Source organism: Pleurodeles waltl, chromosome 7, assembly GCF_031143425.1.
Source record: "Pleurodeles waltl isolate 20211129_DDA chromosome 7, aPleWal1.hap1.20221129, whole genome shotgun sequence".
Classification (NCBI taxonomy): Eukaryota; Metazoa; Chordata; class Amphibia; order Caudata; family Salamandridae; genus Pleurodeles; species Pleurodeles waltl.
Genome location: NC_090446.1, coordinates 978,477,788 through 978,499,962, shown reverse-complemented (window position 1 = coordinate 978,499,962; position 22,175 = coordinate 978,477,788). Strand labels below are relative to the sequence as shown.

At 44.7% G+C, this 22,175-nt stretch overlaps 1 protein-coding gene across 2 annotated transcripts in view; it reads right to left on the bottom strand.

The window, feature by feature from the left end:
- Positions 1-17,945, bottom strand: part of BAHCC1 (BAH domain and coiled-coil containing 1) — a 253,804-nt gene extending 235,859 nt beyond the window's left edge. Inside the window, exons 1-2 of one of the 2 annotated variants that reach the window (XM_069199768.1) lie at positions 17,764-17,945; positions 5,909-6,272 (exon numbers count right to left, since the gene is read on the bottom strand). In XM_069199768.1, the coding sequence (XP_069055869.1) occupies positions 5,909-6,062 (154 nt within the window). In that variant the 5' untranslated portion in view covers positions 6,063-6,272; positions 17,764-17,945. The remainder of the gene's footprint in view (positions 1-5,908; positions 6,273-17,763) is intronic. The other variant, XM_069199769.1, reaches the window with a different exon arrangement.
- Between the last annotated feature and the right edge of the window lie 4,230 nt (positions 17,946-22,175).

The window sequence follows — 22,175 nt, the reverse complement described above, 5'->3', positions numbered from 1 at the left end:
TGAATCGACTTTTGTCATTTGAAACCAAGTGTTGTTAAAAGACATAAATAAAAGTGTGATGCCACCCTGTACTATTCCTTTTCAGTTATGATTTTAACATTTCTGGACACTGAAATACTTATCAGATAATATTTAAAAACATACACTCATTTTACTTTTATCTATGACGCGATTATTTTCAAACATTTTCTATTTCCCTCTACACGCAGATACGGTTTTCCCGCTTTAACGTGCATTCCCACCCCTTAGAGAAAGAATTCCCTCTAGACACAAAAGGGGATCAGTTACACACTTCGGACTTCAATATCTGACATATTACACATTTTTTGTGAAACAATAACAATCAAAGTTGGAAACATGAGGCTATGGCTAATTCAGGGAAGTCTGAGGACTGAACCCAGGAAGAAAACAAAGAGAAATTCTGAATGAGTGATGTGAAAATATTGCACTGGTTGAACAAATTTATGGCACCCACTGCAACAAAATACACTATCTGTTACTATAAACGGGTTAGTGTACCTCTGAAATATACTTTACTGCCTTAATTCAGCCACCACTGCGCTGCTGCTAAATTATAAATGTACACAACAACACTAGAGTTATCATAAATCCAGTAAGGGCTGAGATAACTAGCCCTCTGCAGTGAACCGGAGAAGCCAATACAGGACTTTAATAATATATGTATATATTCTGTTGATAATATCATCAGCCAACACAGACTGGCCATCAGGTGACCAAACAGAAAGATGCTTACATCACAACTGCTTGATGACTGATGAGATCCTCTATATGTCTGTACTGCTTTACATGCGAGCTTAAAAACAAAACAGTCCCACCTCGATATAAAAAACCCTGAACATACACATAGCTGGCAATGAAAAGGAGATATCACGATTCAATTCACAGCCACGTTCCCCGGCACTGGAATGGCCAGAGGGTTGTTTCCTGACATTTTCCTGACATGGGTTAGAAATCTGCATCAGCAGATCACAAAATACTGTGCCTGACTCATTATGTTCGTAACATAGCTCAGTGAGTTAATGTGCCTACTGCATTTAAGGTTCAGGGTACGTGTTATAATAATATGGATCAAGTCCACTTAACATTTTATCTTTTGCAGCCGATGAAACACGTAGCATTGTATAAAACAACACAAACACCTATTATGAAAGTGCCAAGAAACAATTCAGCTTGTATAGTGCATTAAAAAAGTCAATGCATGTATGATAATGACCACAGTACCCTTCCGCTCTCAAAAACACCAGATGTCGTTCTCACCCCAAAAGAACACATTTCCTTGAACAGAAATACCTTAAATGAGCCTCCCCTTGGTGGTTTTCACCCCTTTATTTCTCCGGGATATTTCTATAGTGCAAACCTGGCCAAGGGAGGCTTTTTAGGGCACGTGTCCTGTGTCTGTTGGCTCTAGAAGTGTTTACAGTACCACCACTCCTGCACGACAGCACTAGATGAGTGCAGACAGAATAGAAGAATAACGTGTCACAATAGTGTTACCAGTCCTGGGCTGTCATATCACCGAGCAATGCATTCTGGGGATTGCAGTCGTGGTTTGCTTCCATTAATGGGTTGTAGGTTCAAGTTCCAAGACTGGAAGAAGAGTCTGTGATGGGATGGTGTGGAGTGGCCTTAAGGACACGAGTGGGGGTGGGGTTCCAATCTCAGATGAATGGGCAGCTTGACTCTATGATGGCCGCCCAGCAAAATATGATATTTTCAAGTTTCCACTCTAACTCTTCAACACGAAAAACATCAGGCACCGTTCGCCGAGTATTGTTTGTTCGACCTTTGTCTCCCTAGGCATACAGTCTCACACAGTAATATACAATAACGTGTAGACGGGAGTGCTCAGAAGTAGGCAAAGTTCGGGCATTTAGAGAAATATACTTATTTAAGAATAAACATGTTTTTAATGAGACAGAAAACGACATTTCAAAGAAACAGCGAATGTTGGAAAACGTTGTTTTATTCCCCCTTAAAAAGCCTATTGTGATTGAGGATTTTTTATTGTAACCAAGACATGTCTGCAGTAATTACTAACATTGATTCCTACTGACTTCAGCTAACTGTTCCAGGAACCACAATTTGGCAAGGAGGGAGAGGAGGAGGGGAGGGGAAGGCAAGACTTTTAAACTTAAACTGCTTTAAACAGCTCTGGGACCGTTTAACCACAAGGCCACGGCGCAGGCTTCACAGTGCAAGAAAATGTTATGAGATGTGCGTTTTTTGTACATGACAGGGGTTGTGAACTTACTACCTGCCACAGGCCGTGCTGCAGCCTTCTGCCTCAACCCCCAAGGCTCCAGGTAATGTATGCGCGCGCGCGCGCGAGTGCGTGAGAGTGAGCGCGCGCGTGAGGGAGTGCGATCGCCAATCCGCGTGACGGAGCGCGCGCGCGCCTGTGCGCGCCGAATTCTTCTACTTATGGGAATAATAACGGTACAATAATACCGCATATAGAAACAATACATTGCATTCATGGAGTGACTACAGCAGCGTGTACTCTTTATTAGCAGCAGTATTATTGATATTAGATGCATCGCCTCAAAGGTTGTCCTGAGGCGACACCCTTCATGACTCCAGCCCCCTCGGTGCTTTGAGGCAACCTTGGGTGGCGTAAAGTCCCACACAAAAACTCAAGGCGGCATAGACATTCCGTTTCTAAGCGATAGGCTAGATGACCCGTACAAATGGTCCATACATAGTAGGCACAAATTCTCCAAGCACACACGCTTCTTTCTTTCCGAAGATACACCGATGTACCAAGCCACCATGCCTCTACGTGTTATTTTATTCGTCAGTGGGGGGCTGGCGAGAATGTGTGCATAGAAGCGGGGCGGCGGAACACGGGACTATCAGCTGTGAGTGGAAACACGGATAAGGTGAGGGGCTAGATGGATGACTTATGTGACAATACATATACTTACGCAAACAATAATGAGCGTTGTAACATAACAACAGCACTCATGTGAGCTCATTAATAAATAACACCGCACCTTACAGTAGTGCACTGAAATTAAGACAAAGACCTCGCTTCTTTTGCACGCCCCTGTCTCATCTTGTAATAAACTGCTGAATGACAATTTTGGGGTGCCGGGTTCACCTCTCCACTGCTGCATTTATCTACTATTTCCAGACTGTATTTTTTTTTTTTTTTTACCAAGTCCGCATTTGCTTGCACGCCACCCGTTTCATCTGTTCGCTAATTGTAATACTATTATAGCAGACATAATGTTATTAGTAATCAAAGCAGTTCATCAAACGAGGCGAGAATTACTTACGCGACAAGTTCTGCAAATGCCAAAAATGGAAACAGCGTAATATCGATGCAAGATATAAATATAGGGTTGCATATTATTGAAACAATCGCCTGCAAAACCACCCGTTGCAAACACATAAACTCTATAATATAGAGAGCCAAAATGTGAGGCGTCCAGAAATATCGGCCTACAAAATCATCTACCTGTATTTAATGACTAAATTCAGCCAGATTCACTTCTGACATATTTGAGTCTGCGCTTCCTTAGTATTCTACCTGCAGCCTTGGCATATCTGCGGCCAAGTCCTTGATAGTGGTTTATGCGAGATGGAAATTGTCCTCGATTGTGTTATTTTCGCACTCCCACAACCTACCAGTGAGCATGTAAATGTTGATTGAAAGGCACGATATGCGTCCAACGATTTAAAACATATCAGCACAAAAACCAGAAGTACACGAAAAACCTGCAAACACCGGCACCGGATCCGCCGGGCAGGAATCTTGCCCGAGGCAGGGAACGCATGCTGGTCTCGGGGGTAAAACACAACAATTTGCACCATTTTGGGGTCAGAACGCAAACATTATTGTAAATGCTCCTGGCCTTTGACGCTTTATTTCATGACTAAGTGCCTGGCGAGCTCTACACCGAGGAAAAGACAGTTTGCGGAAACTTCTTCACCCAAGCCCCTCTACCAAAGCTTCTCAACAGACGCCCCCTGCGCTGCCCCTCTCCCCTCCCCCACACACAGACCCACACAAACACAATGTGACTCCACCCGTGGTAAACAACGCAGGCCACGTGAGACAAAGAAAGGCCTTTCCTGCAGACCAGTGTCTGGCATGTGTGGCCAGGACAATGGCAGGAAGCCGGGCAGTCCGATGCAAGGCCGAAGCGAGTCAAAGTTCACCGTGGGCCGCCAGCTGTGCCATCTACTCGAGCACCCCTGGCCCAGTGCGACGGGGGCCCGGGCAGCAGCAGAAACTGCTCAGTCGGACACCCCTCGCTTTATGCCCACTTTGAACCCCCAAATACCTGGCGACAGGGCTTGCCTAGCGGCCCTTTTCTCCCTCACGCTTCCCGGGCAGCAGGAAGAAACAAGGCCGCGCTGGCCACCATTAACCCCTTCATGCGCATCCCAGTGACCCCTGCCCCCGGAGACCCTGCCCTCCACCCCGAGAGCCCCTCCCCCAGCTCCTCTAAAACATGATAATACGGACCATGTGTGTGTGGGGGGAGGGGGCAGCACTGTCGCCTTGGATACAGTTTACAATCGATTGAAACAAAATTATGAATATTTTACCACGTCCCTGGCAAAGCGCTCTCTTCTCCACTCTGATCTTTCGCTCAGAAATAAAGGGAAAGGGGCATGGGCTGAAGGGCAAAGCAAAACGGAGAAAAGACAACGCTGCTGGAAGCAGGGGCTGGGGAGGTCAGGAGACAGGGGAGGTGAAAGATTCCTTTTAAAAAAAAGTGTGCTCGTTGTACAAAGGGGAACAGTCATGCAGACACCCATCACGCACACCGTAGCTCTCGCAATACATTTATTAACAAAAACCTCCGAGCTGGGCCTCGTCGTCGGTGCGCTGCGCAAGTCAACAAGCGCCCAGAGTTTGCTGAACATGCGGGGCCAGCAGAAATCTCCATCCGCCGTCCTTGCCTCGTCGCCATGTGTTTATCAGGACTGCGTAACGCCCCCTCCGAATGATTAACACGTCTTTGGAGGTGAGGTTCTGCGTAAACAGCGCGCATTCTTTTTTGTCAATTGTCGAGCCAAAGACGGTGAAAGCAGCCACCTCTAGGCGCTGCCCACGCGAAGAATGAAACCATTTATTGGCCCCATAAAGTCACAGGAACACAAAGGAGCTGGGAGCTTATCCGAGCCCCGAATGGGAGGCGCACATTTCATTTTCCTGCGTGGCCTATTTTCAAAGAAGATAGTAGAACAACAGAAACGTAAAACAAACAGTAAAGGGCAGAACCGAAAGCGCTTTGGCGTAGTATTCGCGATGACACTTTACTGTAAACAAACACATATTTATTGATTGCATATAACAAGTAATATTGTTACTGTAACAACCGGAGAAAAATCTGGAAGTAAACTATTCAGATATTCGCGAAACTAGCCTGCAGATAACTAAAAAATGCCAGCATATGAATAAGTAAAGCAAAATAAATGTGAAGAAAAAAGCTAATAAGTGGAAATTGCAATCAACGAGAAGCGTTGTCTGGTGGCAATAATAGCCGGCCTGGCCTGTAAAGTTCTAGAATCGAAAAATAAGAATAACTGGATTTTCAGAAGCGAAACTGCTAGTACTGAAATGAACCTATAACTTCGGAAATAAAACTGCATTTCTCCAAAATTAGAAATATGTCTATAATCCACTTCTGCGTGCATAAATTCGCAGCCACCGATAACGAAAGGCCAAAAATACATAGTTTTAAATCACCTATGCGCGAGACAAAAGCAAATATTTCACACAAACAAAAGCAGCCAAGTACTGTGCATTTTTAAAGAAGGCGATAAGGTAAATATTGCAGATCTCATTTGTAGGGAAAATAAGTATTTATTTCACGTTTCACTGTGTTCACGCGATCTCTTCTTTTTTTTTAGAGAAGGAATGCGCACTGACCTGAATGTGCCCCCATGGCGATGGGCGAAGGGAAGTATTTGCCCGCCTGGAAGGGTCCGGGGTGCTGCACTGCCCCCCGGGCCGCGCTCCGATGCGCCAGGCTGCCCCGGTCCGACAGCAGGTGGGGCGGGGGCGCGAAGTCCCGGCCATCCATGCCGTGTGGGGGGAGGTCCCGCGAGGGGCTCCGAGTACACAGCGGCCCGGCACCGCGGCAGGGCGCTGGGGGAAGAGGAGCCCGAGGGGAGGGGAAATGTCCGGGCTCCGATGGGTCCCTCGAGGAGGTGCGGAGGGTCACACGGTGCTGCCACGGCCTCTACCAGGCGGCCGGGCGGCGGAGGAGGGGTCCGGCCTCATCGTCGTTGAGCTGCAGTGGAGAGAGGAAGAGCAGTCAGCAGGGGGTACCGCAGGGACCAAAAGCACACACAGGGTCCCACCAACCACATCAGTCAACACACACCTGCACGGGGGCAAGTCCACACATATATATGTCCGGTACATTTTAGACACATGAGCACCAGCAATAAAGAGTAAACGTCTCGTGATCGTCTACAGATCTCTATCAAGTGTACATGACATTAACTCGGTCTCCGTGAAATATACAGGTACGTAAACGCGCTGAGTTGGCCCGTGCAGAATGTCACACAACATTGCTGCAGCGCCCCTTGCACGATACCTGCATACAGGACACGATGCAGGGGCGCACACGGGCCTGGATATACTGTTCCTCACAGTCCCCTACTTGCACCCTATCCCTAGCACAAAATGTGGCGTTCTTCTGGGCCCTGGTGCCACAGCACCTGCTGAACCGTTGCCAGCTACGACTCTGTCCCAGCGATGGCGTTTCTATGGCCTCCGCGCTGTTTAGCACACAACGTCGCATTCCTCTGGGCCCCACCTCCGGCTCTGAAATCTGCTACACGTGCACCCACTTTTACATGGGCAGCGAGGAGATGGGACCTGGGGGGTACCTAGTATACAATGCTCCCCATCCAGGCCTCTTTCTTCACGCCAGGGTGCCGTTCTCGGACTATTGCACCACTGTTTGTTATAGATCAACAGGTCTAGCGTCCTACCACTGTTGATGAAGTGATGTGTCTACTGCCTATGTCTATGCATTTCTCTGGTGTTCATTATATCTGAGGGGGCTCATATTCACATGTATCCGTGTACGTGTGTGTAGGTACACACACACATATATATATATACATATATATACATACATGTGTATATATATATATATATATATATATATATATATATATATATATATATATATATAAAAATATATATGGTCCCCAGTAGGTAGTTACAATTAGGACCTAGTTTCCATAAAAAGAAGAAGTGTTTTTTGACTTGGCTCTATCTTTGGCGCTATTTGATGAATCTTCACAAATGTTTCCCAAAAAAAGTGCTCTCAATGGTATTGTTGTACCTGGAAAGTTTTGTGGTGATCCGTCAAGCAGGGGCCGAGAAAAAAGAAGGTAAAAAAAAAGAGTTTCCCATTTTATATTCCCACAGGTGTTTTGAACACGACTACATCACGAACCGCTGGACAGAATAATACCAAATTTGATAGAAAGGTAGCTTTTGGTCTGCAGATCAAGCTTTTTCTTATTTGATGTAAATCCATTTAATAGATTCAAAGTTATTAAAAGAAAAAGAAAGGTGTCTATCTAGAGGCATGGACCCTCCTTGAATCTGAAGGAAAAGTAAGATCCTGGATGGCTGGCCGCAACCTGACAGAAAAGTTGCAGCCGCCTTTTGTTTCTCGCATTGGCTGGAGGGTGGGAAAAAACAATGTAAAAACATATATGGGGTCTCCTGTCCCCATAGGACACATGGAGAGCAACAAATTGCACCTTCTTATTTTGGCTGATCCATGGATCCTCAAATTCTCCTCTGATCCTTCTCAAATTCAGGGAAAAAGCAAGGCCACAATTGACTGGCCACCACCCGATAGAAATATTAATGTGTGTGTCAAAAAAAGAGAAATTCACTGAAAAAAACAAATGTTACAGAGATGTTATAGTTAGGTTGACTGTTTAACCCTTAAAAAAACCATAGAAATTCAGCAGTTATAGTTATACTTATTTGAGGAAACTATAACTTGTGCGGAAAGAAACTTAGGGCAACCAGTTAATATAACTATAACTGCTGAATTTCTAAGGTTTTATATGGGTAAAACGTCAACTTAACTATAACGTCCCAGTAATCTTTGGTTTTCTCAGTGAATAGCTTTGTATATAAATATATACATAGAGAGAGAGATGTAATCTGTGTATATGTGTGTATATATATAGCGAGAGAGAGAGATTTGATCTGTTCTATCGCCCCACCCAGCGCCCTCAATATCCCTTTTCACTTTATCTTGTTCACCAGCTGACACAGGCCCACAAGCCCTGAAAGGTGCACACATGACTGGGATTCGCCGTAAACTTGCTTTGTGCATTAACTGCTTCAGAAATAATCGCCGGTCTTTGTATTTACAAAAACGTGCATAACCGCTGGCCCAGAGACAGAAAGACATGGAGAGCGAAAGACGTACGGACAGGCAAACACCGATGAGCACGGTAGACAGCCGCGTGTATAGACGGAGCATTGAAACGGAACCAGCAACAGACGGGAAGTGAGACAGGCAGAGAGAGATAAACAGAGACAGGGGCAGCCGCGTATATAGACAGAGACATAGAGACAGCGACAGGCGGTCAGTGAGACGGGCAGAGGCGCACACACTGGGACATCGTGTGTACAGACAAAGGCACGGCGACACGAGCTCTGAATAGATAAGGGAACATAGACAGTGAGAGGCGGGAGGACAGACAGAGGCACAGAAACAGAGACACGGCGAAAGACAGGAGATAGCGGGACACTGAGGGGAACAGAGCGAGAGACAGATAAATAGACAGAGTCAGAGAAAACTAGAGACCCAGGGACAAGCAGAGAGGCACCCAGAGAGAGAGACCTGAGGGTCACGCCGACAGGCTCACAGGGCAGCGGCTAGAGGCTGCAAACCCCGGCAGAAAGCGCTTCTCCAGACCGTGAGTGCTGAGAGCAGCCCCTGCTCTAATCTCGCCGGTAATCTCCGCTGTTAACATCGCATTATCCCTGATTTGTATCGTGTATCAGAACTCGTGCCCTCAGCTGCTGTCCCCGTGCGCTGCGCGGTGGCACTGTGTGAATGACTAAATACATACATGTGCGGTTACTTCACGCGTACCTGAGTCTGCGGAGGGAAGCACCGCCTTACAGATGCGCGTGCGTGTGAATGTGTGTATATATATATATATATGGACACGTGTGTGCGCGAGTATGCAAATATATATGTACACACACGCGTGTTTATAGACGTGTGTATATATGTGTGCATGAGTATGTAGGCGTGCGTGTGTGTGTGTGTATATATGTATGGGTGCGCGAGTATGCAAATATGCATGTACATACGTACAAGCGTGTTTATATACATATGTTTGTGCAATTGTATATATATATACACACACACACACACACACACGTGTGTGCCTGAGTATATATACATACACTTTTGAGTGTCTATATACAACTATGTGTCTACACATACATTTATGTATGTATGTGTGCTTCTGGATATAAAGAGGAAGGACAAGGTACAAGTATATGTGTTAGGATGTCTCCCTCAGATGTATGCATGCTAACATACAAGAGTTGAGGAATGTTCGACAAACGCAAGTAAAAGTTACGTTGTAAATATTTCAGTGAGTGGAATTTATTGGCTCAGGGCATTCAATGCCTACATACACTGAAATATGTGCATAGCTCAATGTTGTGTTTAAACAATGTGTGCATCACATCTAGGCGAACAAAACATCAAATGTATGCCTAATTAGGCATCATACCTGTCAGCGACAGTGCATTGCAATAAATCAATATGTAACTCGATACATGGAGCAGACATAAAACTAAACATGATAAACCAGTATCTATCTATCTATCTATCTACCTCATAAACTATATCTGCCCATCAAGGTACCCATGGGCCTGACCATACGTTCGTTTATATATGTCCCAAGCAATGATTCTATACACCTACAAATGATGTATAACATTTCACGCGCATGTCCCGCTGCCTTTGTGCCCCGGAAAGCACCATCATTCCATGCACACACACGCAGCACACACCAGACTGGGGCAGATACACACTGGTATCCCTGGGACTCGAGAGCATCTTCTTCCGAGCCGGCCCGTGTAATTATCTGCATTATTACAGGATTATCCGGACCACTTCTAGATCAGGTTTCAGTCGCTTCTCCCGTGTACCCAGAACTCGGAGATGTTTACTGGGCCTCTGGTCACCCAGCGCCCGTGGATGAAGAGTTGGATGTGTTAAACTAACCAAGACACTGGGTTACTAACTGCGGTTGTGGATAAGACAGGGACACTGGCTAGTCTGTGTGTAGTAATCCTGCACAAATGTGCGTGTGTGGTGTCCTTGTGTGAAATGCTCACAGATGTGCAGTTGTTTGCGCAGACCCTGGCAAGAAGAGCTATGCACACCACAACGTCTGCGGTGCATCGTCCCCTCCCCCACCCCACGCAATGTGGGTGGCCACCAGTAAAGCCATCCATTCATGCACCGTATCGATTGTAACGTGAGTTTTTAATCACCCTTTCAGCCCCTCCCGCACTCACACGCTCGTTGTGCAGGAGTGCACAACCACGCATGCAGTGGATCACAACCTCGGGCTCCAGTACCGTCTGTTGTCGACCAATTCATGTACACACTAAAGCGACATTTCACTCTCTTACAGTAAAAGTAAATAAATACAACGGCGCTTATTTTCTGCTTCAAATTGCGAAAATGTAAAATCTTCCAAAATTCCTCTGCTTGTGCGCCATTTGTGCCCTGAAATGAAATAGAACGCAACGCGGTAGAACTGCCATCAATATTCATGCAAACACCAGGGCAGACGACGACTGCACCTTTGTCAGATTTATCGTACTGCAGAAATAAGTACATACTGATCAGAGACGATCAATTAAGGTTGGTGGCTATTTTGTTTAAAAAAATGAACCTTTTTCTGAAGGGTGAGCGTGTAGCATAAAAACACGTGTGTTTAGATAACAATCACAACGGCAGGGCTTTGACAGAAACGTGGCTCAGCTGTCAATATTTGCTAAACACTTCTTGAATTTACAGGATGCTCCAAATTTGGAGGACTACGACTGTAAATTCGAACTATAAAACTACATTTCTGTAATTATTTATTCAGGGCTGGCGATAAACTAGTCGCGCATGTTTTGCTAAAAGTAGATTGTCGAAAACTCCACACAGGCAAAAGGCCGTGTTAAAGTTGGTCAGTTGATGCACTTTCCCCTCCCCCTCCCTCGGACACAATCCTACAGGACAGGGCCCCGGTCAGATAAGAGGTGGGCGTGGCCACAGCAGGGCGTTTATTCATGAATGTTCTGTGCTTGTTAGCAAAGCGCCCGGGCTCCTGGGGCACCACCAGGCTGGGCTCCTCACACCACACAAATCCACGACAGATCTGCTAGCAAAGAAGGGGGGTCTTGGGAGACCCCTGCAGTCACTGCCCATCAGGGGAGCCCAGTGCTGCTGGATGCAGGGCATTCATACTAACCACACCCCAGCCTCACGTCTGAGCTGTGAAGATGATGGTTTGAATTCTGCGTGCCATGTGCCAAAACAAAAACACTTGTGTGGGGTGCTTCCTGCCCCCTCACCCCGCTCTAAGCAGCCCAGTGTGTGCAAGTTCAACCCCAAAAAGTCTGCTCCAGTGCTTCAGGAAATAAGATCGGGAGCAGAGGGTATTGGGGGACCCTGAAGTGCCCCCAGAATGAACGGCGTCCGAGCAGGCCCCGTGTGCACCGCAAAGTGCTTCACAGCACTTCGGAGGCTGTTCACTGCTCCTGAGAGGGGGAGGGAGCCCTACAACCACACACTCCTCGCTGTCTGTGTGGAGGGCACACCGGAGGGTGTGGGTGCGTGTGTGCATGCACCTGCCCGCAAGTCCCAAAAATACAGACATGTCAATATACAGCCCACGACTTCACTTGCAAGACGACCTCAGTGAATACGTGTTTGCTGGTGTAAGCACGCTTACACCCCTCTTACACACACACACGTTTCCTGACCTTCAGTGCACTCACGAGCGACCCACACAGCATATTTATTTACAAATACATATAGAGTAAGCATTTACCTCTGCAATACCCTGGTACCGCTAGATTCGACTTTCATGTAAATACTCCACTAGAATGTGTTATACCTATAGATGAGGAAAGGCGTGTTAACTTGACGTCATATTGCCGCTTTCAGTAATCTTTTTTCTAGAAATTAAGTTTATAAAACATGTTTGGTTCTACAAATGGTCCTTACCAGGACTCAGTATATCAATTTTCTGTGGCTGCTGTAATTCGGTTCACTTTTCACTTTAATATCCGAAGAGTATGGAAACATTTCATAGCACGTGCCTGTGTGTGATTACGTTCGAGTACGCAAGGCCCGGCCTTACTCCTAACAACGTCATACAAAAGTCCCCTTGTTTAGGTGTATTAAAATAATACACCTTATTTCCTATTTTACACATGCGTTTGGGGTATAATGTTTTCATATTTTTATATAAGTACTGTGTTTCTGGCTGCAGTCTGTGTCCTATATATGCACATCATATAATTAAACACACACATAAGTAAAAGAGATGCACAGAGTACTATTTATTATATTTGAGTGTGGGGAGGGTCCTTGATGTGTGAAAGAAGAAGCCTCAGGAAGGCTTGTTGTCCCGCCCCTCCTTCAACAATGGTAACACGTAGCATATTGTAGTGTTCGCATGTGCATGTATGGCCCTTGCCGTGTTGTTTTGTCATTTGCACGTATTATAAACATAGGTGTTTAAGCACAACCAAAGGACCACTTCTGGGACCATAAGGTTAATTAGTACAGTTGCAGCAAGTAATAGGATTTATTGGGTCACTTTTGTTTTAAGTGTCATATGAGTGTGTGTGTGTGCCATATTTAGGAACAATATAATTATTATATTATATATTAATTGCAAACTTCAGGGTGTTCAAATAGTATTAGAGACACTGATTCAACTCTAATTTACTCGACAGAAAAGTATTGCATTCATACACCGATTTTCGAATAAATACGATCAAAAACCGCCCAGGCATGCACTCCTATTTGGGTATAGACTTACACATTTATGTACGTATACTCACGCTGAGGCACAGACACACACACCATCCACTCAGACCAACTGAGATAAACACATGGATGTTAAGATATTCACACATACAAACACATGCACTCGGAGATAAGCACATACACAAGATCGCATATGCGCACAAACCTACACACTGAGGAATGCACGCACGATCACCGTGGGTACATTCTTGTGGTCCTGCGCGTGACAACAATGCCATCATACGTTCGGTTCTGTGATATTACTGGTCACGTTTCATCGTTGTTTCTGCTCTGGCTTCCACTGAATAATTCCAGCCACGGGCGGATGTTATTTTGCAGACCATTTTGTTATTTGATTTAATCCATAACCGAAAACACAATGCGCGAAGTGAATACATATTTGCACAGCTGATAAGCTTTTTTGTTCTACATATATATTTATATATAAGGGCATATTTTTGCATTGTAAATAAAGTGCAGGCACAGAATGCTTCCCCTTGTGGCTTCCAACCTGCACACAAAGGATGCTTTCTCGCCCCACCATTTGAGATCAGAATCTATTCTCTTCTATCTGTGTCTCCCTAATATTTCCTGCTTTGCAATTACCGAGCAATGAAAAGGGCCCTCCCCCCTCTGAGGGCCGAGCCTGGGCCGGGCATTTCCCAGCAGTGCACCGGGGCACTGAAAGGAGATGGCGAAACGTGCGCTCTTACAGAAGAAAGGCGACTGCAAACTAATGTCCAAATAACACATCCTAGTGCAATCTACTCATCTTAGGCAGGGGAGGTAAGATTATAGCAGCAAAAGGAAAAAAAACTGACAACAAAAAAATTCACAATTTGTAATCTTGACAGCGCAAATAAAAGAAATGTCAGCGACCTCGCTGTAATTCAGGCAGGCACCAGAACTGTAAAAAAATGTGCTTAGCTGTGTTTTCTGCTGCATAATAGCAAAACATACTTTCTCTTTACTGGGGCGTGTGTTGAAATGCCACAGACCAAAAAAGCGAGCGAAAGGGTTTGGGGATAGAGGCCGCGTTTGTTTTTTTTATGCAACCTCTCAGAGCAATGTGGGGCTGAGTCCTCGGTGCTGAGGGGAAGGGGTGAAACAAGGGTGCCAGGGTGTGGGGGTGGGGAGGTGTCTCTCCAGCAGTGGCTGATAGCAGAGGCTGGGAAGCAGCTTTGCAGAGAGACATTTTGGATAAGATTCACGGCTGCTCGCAGGCGTCCACGGACACACCTTTATCTGCAGGGCATTCATCAAGGAGCCAGCCCCTGCCCCGACCATTGTCGCCCCCGGCCATTGTCGCCCCGGCCCCCCTATCTGAGCTGGGGGAGGGGCAGCACCCTGACACCTCCCTGCTCCTTGAGAAATCAATAACACAAGGCCACCTCACCGCCGAGGTTGCGGACACAGCGTCTAAAACAAACACCAGCATTTTGCATCTTGTACCAGGAGAAAGGTCAGGGGTCAACCCGAAGATATGGCTTCACTCGAGAAACTAAACACACCCGCGAGGACAAACCCGCGCTTTTATACGTGCCAAAAAGAAGGGCGAACTCGCTTCACCGACACACACACACGATCTTTGTTTTCAATCACCTTTTTAATTAAAAGCAACAGAAACAGCGTCCCCAAATCTAAATACAGGCGCTGCGGCAGCAACAGGAGGCGAGTGCGATGCAGGGGGCGTGACCCTACCCCGGCTTATTTCAGAAAATGCTCTGGTATTAAATTAACAAATATATAATTTCATTAAAGGCGGGAAATGTATTTTTATTTAGCCTGGAAAAAAAATCTGATGTCAAACCGAATATAAAAAAGGAATCGAGTGTGAGGAGAAGACACGAACCAATTCCGGGACGTGTTTTTTTGCGATCGCGTCTCCTGCCTCTCCGTGTGGTCGAAATATACAGCCTGGATATTTGGTTTCCTACTAAAAAAAAGTAGGCCCGATTGTTGAATAAGGGTATTAATGGCCGCGGCCGAGAGCCGCTCGCACGGCTCCGCCTCGTGTCTGCTCCTCTTACGCGAGAAGCTGAAGTGAAGGCGACGAGCGGGAGCCAGCGGCCGCCGCAGGAGGAGCAGGCCCAGGGAGGGACTCCCGAGGCTGGCCGACAATCTAGCCTGGAACCGGCCTCCGCAACGATCTCAGGCCTCTCACGAGCGAACCCCGGGCCCAGCTTTCAGGCCCCCGGCACCGGTCGCCGCTCAGCAGCAGAACCGGAAAAAACACCTCCAGCCCGCTGCATTTACGTACTTATCATTTTATCAAACAACCCCCCCCACCAAAAAAAAAAAACGAAACGTCTAACGTTTTTAATAAATACATATTGAACTGTGGTACTTCGTCGGTTTTTTAACCTTAATAAATAAACGCACTTCAGAAAAACGTGATTCATATATTGAACATAAAGTTAGAAATTCAGACACAAACATTCAGCAGAACGCGCAATTCATCCCCTTAACTGTGCAATGCACGACAGTGTACCGTTTTATTTTTATTTCTTTATCCTGCAATTACTAATGTACGATGCCCAATCATATATATATATATATATATGTATATATATATACACACATACAGGCACATATACATTTACATGTACAAAATGCAACGTAAGGAAAAAGGAAGCTCTTCTTTGAATAATGGATTTGGTCCAAAGACTGCCATTTCTTGTTTTCAGAGCCCTTCTCTTTTTCGAAGCAGCTCCGGCACACAAACACTTAGGCCCGCGAATGGTATGTTGTATTAGCCTTTAGAGAGGGGAAGGTTAAAGAAAGCATAGCTAGTTTGCGGGGAGGGGATTCTACCTTAAATTCACCTCACAACAATCCACGTCCCCTCCCTTGACTGTGCATATTTGTACTTTATTGCATATTTAAATTCTACAATTAAACCGTGTGTTCCTTCCGGCACCATCAACAAACAATACGTTCGTGTACGCGAGCAATGGCATTTTAACATTTGCAAACACCACTGGGGCCTTCGAGCCAGCCACTCAATTGGACCCGGGGAGCATTTACCTCCGAAGAGCACACGGCCAGCAACAGCACGGTCGATATACACGCGTGCATTTACATACGCATAAAAAGCACATATGTAGAAAACCTCCTTCTTAAGGCTAAAGGCACATTTCACGCACACAAAACACACACACACACCATAATGCATCTCCCGGAGCTACCCCTAAAGACAAAGCAGATACTGCATATGGGGTGTGCAGGATTCAGCATCTTTTTTCTTTCTATTTCCTATTTATTTTTAATTTGGAAATGCTCGCAACAGAAATGATAACTGTTATTCTTATATATACACACACATACACAATGTACACACCATATAGAGAGAGAGACAGCCAGCAATATCACCCGGTACAGGCATTTCACCCGATTTTATTCTAAAACAAATGTGTATTTCACGAGTTATCACTCTGATGGATATCTGACAGTCGTTATTAAAGTGGTGTAAGCATGGCTGCAGTCTTGCCTAAGCCTTTACTACAGTGGAAATACATCAGTAAAAGCAAAATATGAATAAACACGTCTTGCTGAGCCTTTTCACAGATTTTTAAAAACAAAACTGTGTAGCCGAGTACTGTCTTTTTTGTCATCGTACGCTGTTGGTAACATGTTTCCAGATTCTTCTATTTTCTCTGTGTTATTCTCCCCCACCTCTAATGTAACACAGCCATCTATCGCTAGTACAACAATCCTAAAAAGACAATTATATTTGTCTTAGTGAAAAATAAGTGTTTCGTGACATTTGATTTTGATCGTCATAAAACAAGGAGTTTTGGAAATGCTGATATCATCCTTCGTTTCTCTTTACAAAGGCTACATGTACTATTTAACTGTATTTTATCCAATACAGTCTCTCTGACATTAATCGGGACAGGTTTTTCATACGTGTTTATCGTCTATGAACGTTTGACTATGGTCTGAATTTACACATTTCCTCCTATCCTTACTTTCATATTTTGTTTCCTTTTGTAGGCACGTACGGCTATGTGCTTTATTCAAGAGGTCACGGACATCTTTTGTCAAACGTGTGCACAGGTTACATCTATTTATAATTCACAAAGGGTATGGGCAGTTCCTCTCCACCACTGTGCACGTTACAACAAAAGTGTGTACAATTACTGGGAGAAACAAAATGTAATTATATAAGCTAAGCTTTTCGTGCTCCTGTTGGCATGCACGTTTTTTAACTTTCTTGGGGAAAAAAGTAGCACTGAAAAAAATATACGAATGCAATTATCAGCATTTAAACATACTAAATAGGGTTTGTTTAATCTCGCACGTCGATTTTTCAGCCTTTGTGGCTGTTTTTCTACATAAATGTCGACATTGTCATATTTCTTAAGGTGAGCTATATTTTATATTTTGAGTCCACCGATAGCTTGCTGTGTAGTGCACGCAAATACCTATCCTGTGCGTGCTTCTGATCTTCACCTTGACTTTTCCGTACCATTGTTTATAATGACAGCTCTGCAATGGCTAGCCCATTGTTAATCATATTCAATATATCGCTCGTTGAAACCAATTCTCACTAGGATTAATATTTTGCATTTTGTATGGCAGACGCTTATTTTATTAAAATAATCAACGCAGCTGAATTCTTAAAATACTGAATGCCCCTGGCTCTGCATAAAGCGTATAAAGGACTCACAGTGCGGTGCCTGCTGCAGCGCCCGGCTCTGTGCAGCTCTCTCCCTGCCCACTGATCTGCTGTTGCTGCTGCCGGCGCGAGCTGTCCCTGCCCGCGCGCCGCTCTCTGGCTCCTGCCCGCGCGCTGCTTTCTCTCACACACACACTCTCCTCTCGCCCGCTCGCCCTCTCTTCCCACTGTCCGCGCCTCGCTCAGCCCCCCTTTCCCCTCGCCGCCCGCACTGTGAGGAGGAGGGGGCCGCGCCGCCGCACACCCGCAGCCTGATTTGCCCGTTCACTGTCGAAGCCACGCCCCACTCTTCCTGCCACTCCCAGCTCCACGCACGGCCAGCTCGTGCCGCGCGCTCTTCCTCTACGCTGGAGGTAAACAGGCGCCGCTATTGGTTGGCGGTGGAGCCCAGTGGACCTGTCGATCTCCGCTGTGAGTTGGGCGGGGTTAGCGGGTTGATCACAGAGCGGACCCGCGCGCAGTCTATTCTGCGCAGGTGAATGGGAAAAGGAGGGAGGGTGGTAATACCCCATTTCCGCCTTTTGAGCGGCAGTTCCATGTGTTGCTGCGTTACCCTAAACAAGTTCGGACACCCAACATGCCAAAGAGAAGAGGAAGCCGGAGCGCGCTATCGCACTGGACTGGCGATGTTCACAACACCCCGTAGTAGTTGTACGACAGCATGTGCGGACGTAGGGGACGGCCCAAAAATCAATACTTGGGGTTCTTCGATTCCCACAAGTGTTGTTTTCAGTGCATTAGAATCTAAATATAGTCTGATGAGGTATTTCTAGCACAGGTATACGAGACACATCGTGTGATGCATACATAAAACATTGTGCACGCTGCCTTTCCGATTTGTTTTCTGTTAAATGCTAATTGTAGGAAGCCGCACGTGAAAAGGAAAGGTTTCTAAATAACTAACATTGGGAGCTTAGCCAAACCCGAGCACCGAAAATTAAACAGCACCATTAATCTTTATGTTATAACTAGTTTTAGATATGCCATATTTAAAAACAATTCTTTTACAACACACAACAGAGTGTGTATGTAGTGTATTCAAGACGATTACTGCTTCTTATAGAGCCCTTATCCTGTAGAGGTTAGACTAAACTTCAAAAAGCCTTTGCTTCTTTTAAAAGAATACCGCATTAAGGTGTGTGTCATTTTTCAGGCTTGTGAAAGCTGTTTCGAACTAATTCAATAAGCCACCGATATCATCAACCCGCTTCAGTTAGATTTGTGATTAACATCGTTCCGTGACTGTGTTTGTTAAATATATGGCTTAATAATGTGAAACTAGAAGGGTTCCATCCACATAAAACTCTTTATATTGTGTTACGTCAATGTATAAGCGTGACAATGGAATGAGAACTTGGATGCTTTCTGATAAGTTTAGTTGGCAGTATTGTACTGCTCGGAGTAGTCAGACTGTTTTGGAGGGAGTCATACTTAGCCAAGCGAATAGCTTTGATTTGATGTATGCTTCTATGGGCGCATTTTTTTCTAATTTTATCTGGATGGTTTTAAGATTTGTATTGGCACAGTGAGAGAGATTGTTATTGGAATGGATGTCCTTTTCCAGTATCTTGTTTTACTTCTGTGTCGGCACATCTGGCTGAGTGTGTTCTAACTGCTGGTAGGCTAAACTTATCTTACCAAACTTAAATCGGATAGTGTCCTTGGTGGTGGCAGAGACACAATGAGATTAAAATAAGTTATGGAGAGCAACAATAATTGACAAATATCTATTAGATATTGATTGAGTGTGGAAAGGAAGCTATACTTTTACTTAAACGTTGTATATAGTTGCAACAGTGTTTTTTTGTGAGTATTGTTCAGTAAAGAGTGCTTCTGTCTGCCTGCAAAGAGGCTATAATTGCATACTGGAAGTGTGTTGGGTGGGTGAAGTAGAAAAGTCTGTGTATTGAGTCATGAACAGTGATGCGTGGTGTATTGTGAGATTTTCTGATCATTTTTATAATTACATCTTAGAGTGATAGTTGGCATGTAGCCAAACATGCATTGTGTTGTATTCATGCACAGATATTTTAAGATGCTCTATATTTTTAAAAGCTCTAAATATATGAGTAAATCCTATGGCTGATCTTGAAAATTATTATTTATTTAATTTTTAGAGTTTTCCTTCATTTGCATTATCATAGTATTCCTAAGTAAACCTTGAACTACGTTACAAGGGTATTTTTCCCATGTGAAGGAAGTTCATGTAAGTAAAAGAAACAGAGTGAGTTACATGTCTGCGCTGTGTCTCATACTGGTAAATTCAGCATCCCCTAGATACTTGTCTGTGTGTTATTTCTGACCGGCTGTTAGTCAAATGTGTAAAAGAAGATGGGTGTTTTTTTTGTGGGCTAAATAAGCAGTGTTCTTCCTCCCTTTGTGTATTGATTTGTTTCTCAATTTTCTCTAAATGCAAGTACAAAATACATACTTTCTCTGGATTTGGCTAAGCATGTTTTTAATGAAGTGCACATTTAGAGTAAGATTTTGTTAATTTCTGGCCCTAGAGGTCAATCCAGTCATAGCTTCTTTACTGTGGCTTAACAGTTACTATTCGTTTTCAGCTGTGACTTCTCAAAAAGCACACCTATGCTGGCTGACGTTTAATATGTGGTGTGTGCTACGTTACATTCTGAAAGTCTCTCAACAGTCAGGTTTATTTCATTTTCGGTTGCAAAAAGCCCACCAGCCTCACTCTGTACCAAAGATGCCTCCAGTTGTGAATGAGAAGCAACTCATTATGTAAATCTTTATTTTTTATGTTTGTACATAAGCAATTGCAACATCCGTCAGAAAAAAACATGGAAGCAACTATGGAACTTTAATAAATATAAGAGGGCTACTTTTTCTAGTAAAATGGTTCTTGCTTCTTAGATGAGGCTGTCAACTGGCTTCCTCAAAATAAGTTCACAGTTGTGTTGTCTTTGTAAACTAGTCTTTTACTTGAGGGTTGTCCTTTTTGAAGCACAGCTCAGGGGATGGGAAGAATGCTGAATTGAGGTAACATCATCACAACTGTCTTTCCAAATTTAATTTTAGCTTCAAGACCCCCCTCCCCCCACAGGATATTGGGCTTTCTAGACTGGACAGCAAGCAATTTAGTGGTCCTTCTGAAGGGGCTGTAGGTCAGACTGGATGAAGCAGCAGCATATGGTGTTTGGGAATAATCATATTTTGATTTGTGTACCCCTAGAGTTTTGCCTTGACATTTTTTCAGGTTGTAGAATACTGTACACTATATACCTGCTAACCAGTGGTAAAGTTCCTGTGGTCCTAGTTTCAGCTTGATGAAGTTGATATACCCCTAAATGGCTACAGGTTCCTAGTATATGATACAACATGTGTACCCAGGTCCTGGAGTTAAATGTCACTTAAGGACTGCAGCATTCATTGTGCCATCCATTCCAATGACGAAGCAAACTTGACTGCAGGTCTACCAAATTCAACCTGTCAAAATTCAGCTATGTTCTGCCAGGATTCTGTCTCTGAGTTTAATGTAGGTACTGGACCTGCTTTAAACTGGATTTTAGTGTAGGATGTGGGAGGACACTAGGAGTACTATACACTCCCCACACACCACTAGCCCTCTGAGACAACGTTTAGAGTGGCTGAAAACATTTGCCATCTTGAAAATGCCCTGAGAGGATAGGGTGAGCCAAGGAACCTGTAGCCCATTGCTTAGGGCATGCCTAGGGGTCATTTCCATAACCAGTTTGTGCCAGGCATAAATGTTGCAACTCCTGGCACCCACTTCAGAACACTGCTGGGCCTGATGAAGTTCAGAAGAGGACTGATCCTTCAAGCTAAGAAGAGCAATGGAGGATTGGACCTGCACCGTCTGGTACCCCGGGATAAAGAAGTGGACTCCAAAAGTCATAAGGCACGATCTCCTCTTCAAAGCTTCACAGATAAAAGCTGCAAAGACCTTTCCTGCTACTGCCCAGCTGATTAGTGGCAACTGGATCTGGTCTGGACTCTGCTTGCCATCCTGTGAGTCTCTAAAGTGACCCCTCTGAGGTCCTGGGGGCTTCAGAAGTGTATTCCTGTGGTGGATTGGGCTTAGAGGACTAAAGTCAGAAGATAAATTATTTTGTGAGCACAAACATGGTTGGTGTATCCAACCTATGTTCAATCGCGGTCAATGCCAAATTGTGCCTAGGTCCTGTTCTACCGTGACCATTGACTATCATTGTAACTTTGTGCTTTTTGGCCCTATTTTAGGTAACACTTTAAAAAGTTCATATTGCCGGTTGTCCTTCTTGGATTTTTGTCATTTTGTGAATTACATTTTAGATTATATTTCTAATTTGTTTTAGGATTTTTGTTCTTTTTGCATTTCAACTTTGTCACTTTTTTAGTACTGCATAAAGTTCAGGCTTCGTTTTGATTCTAACAGCAGCATA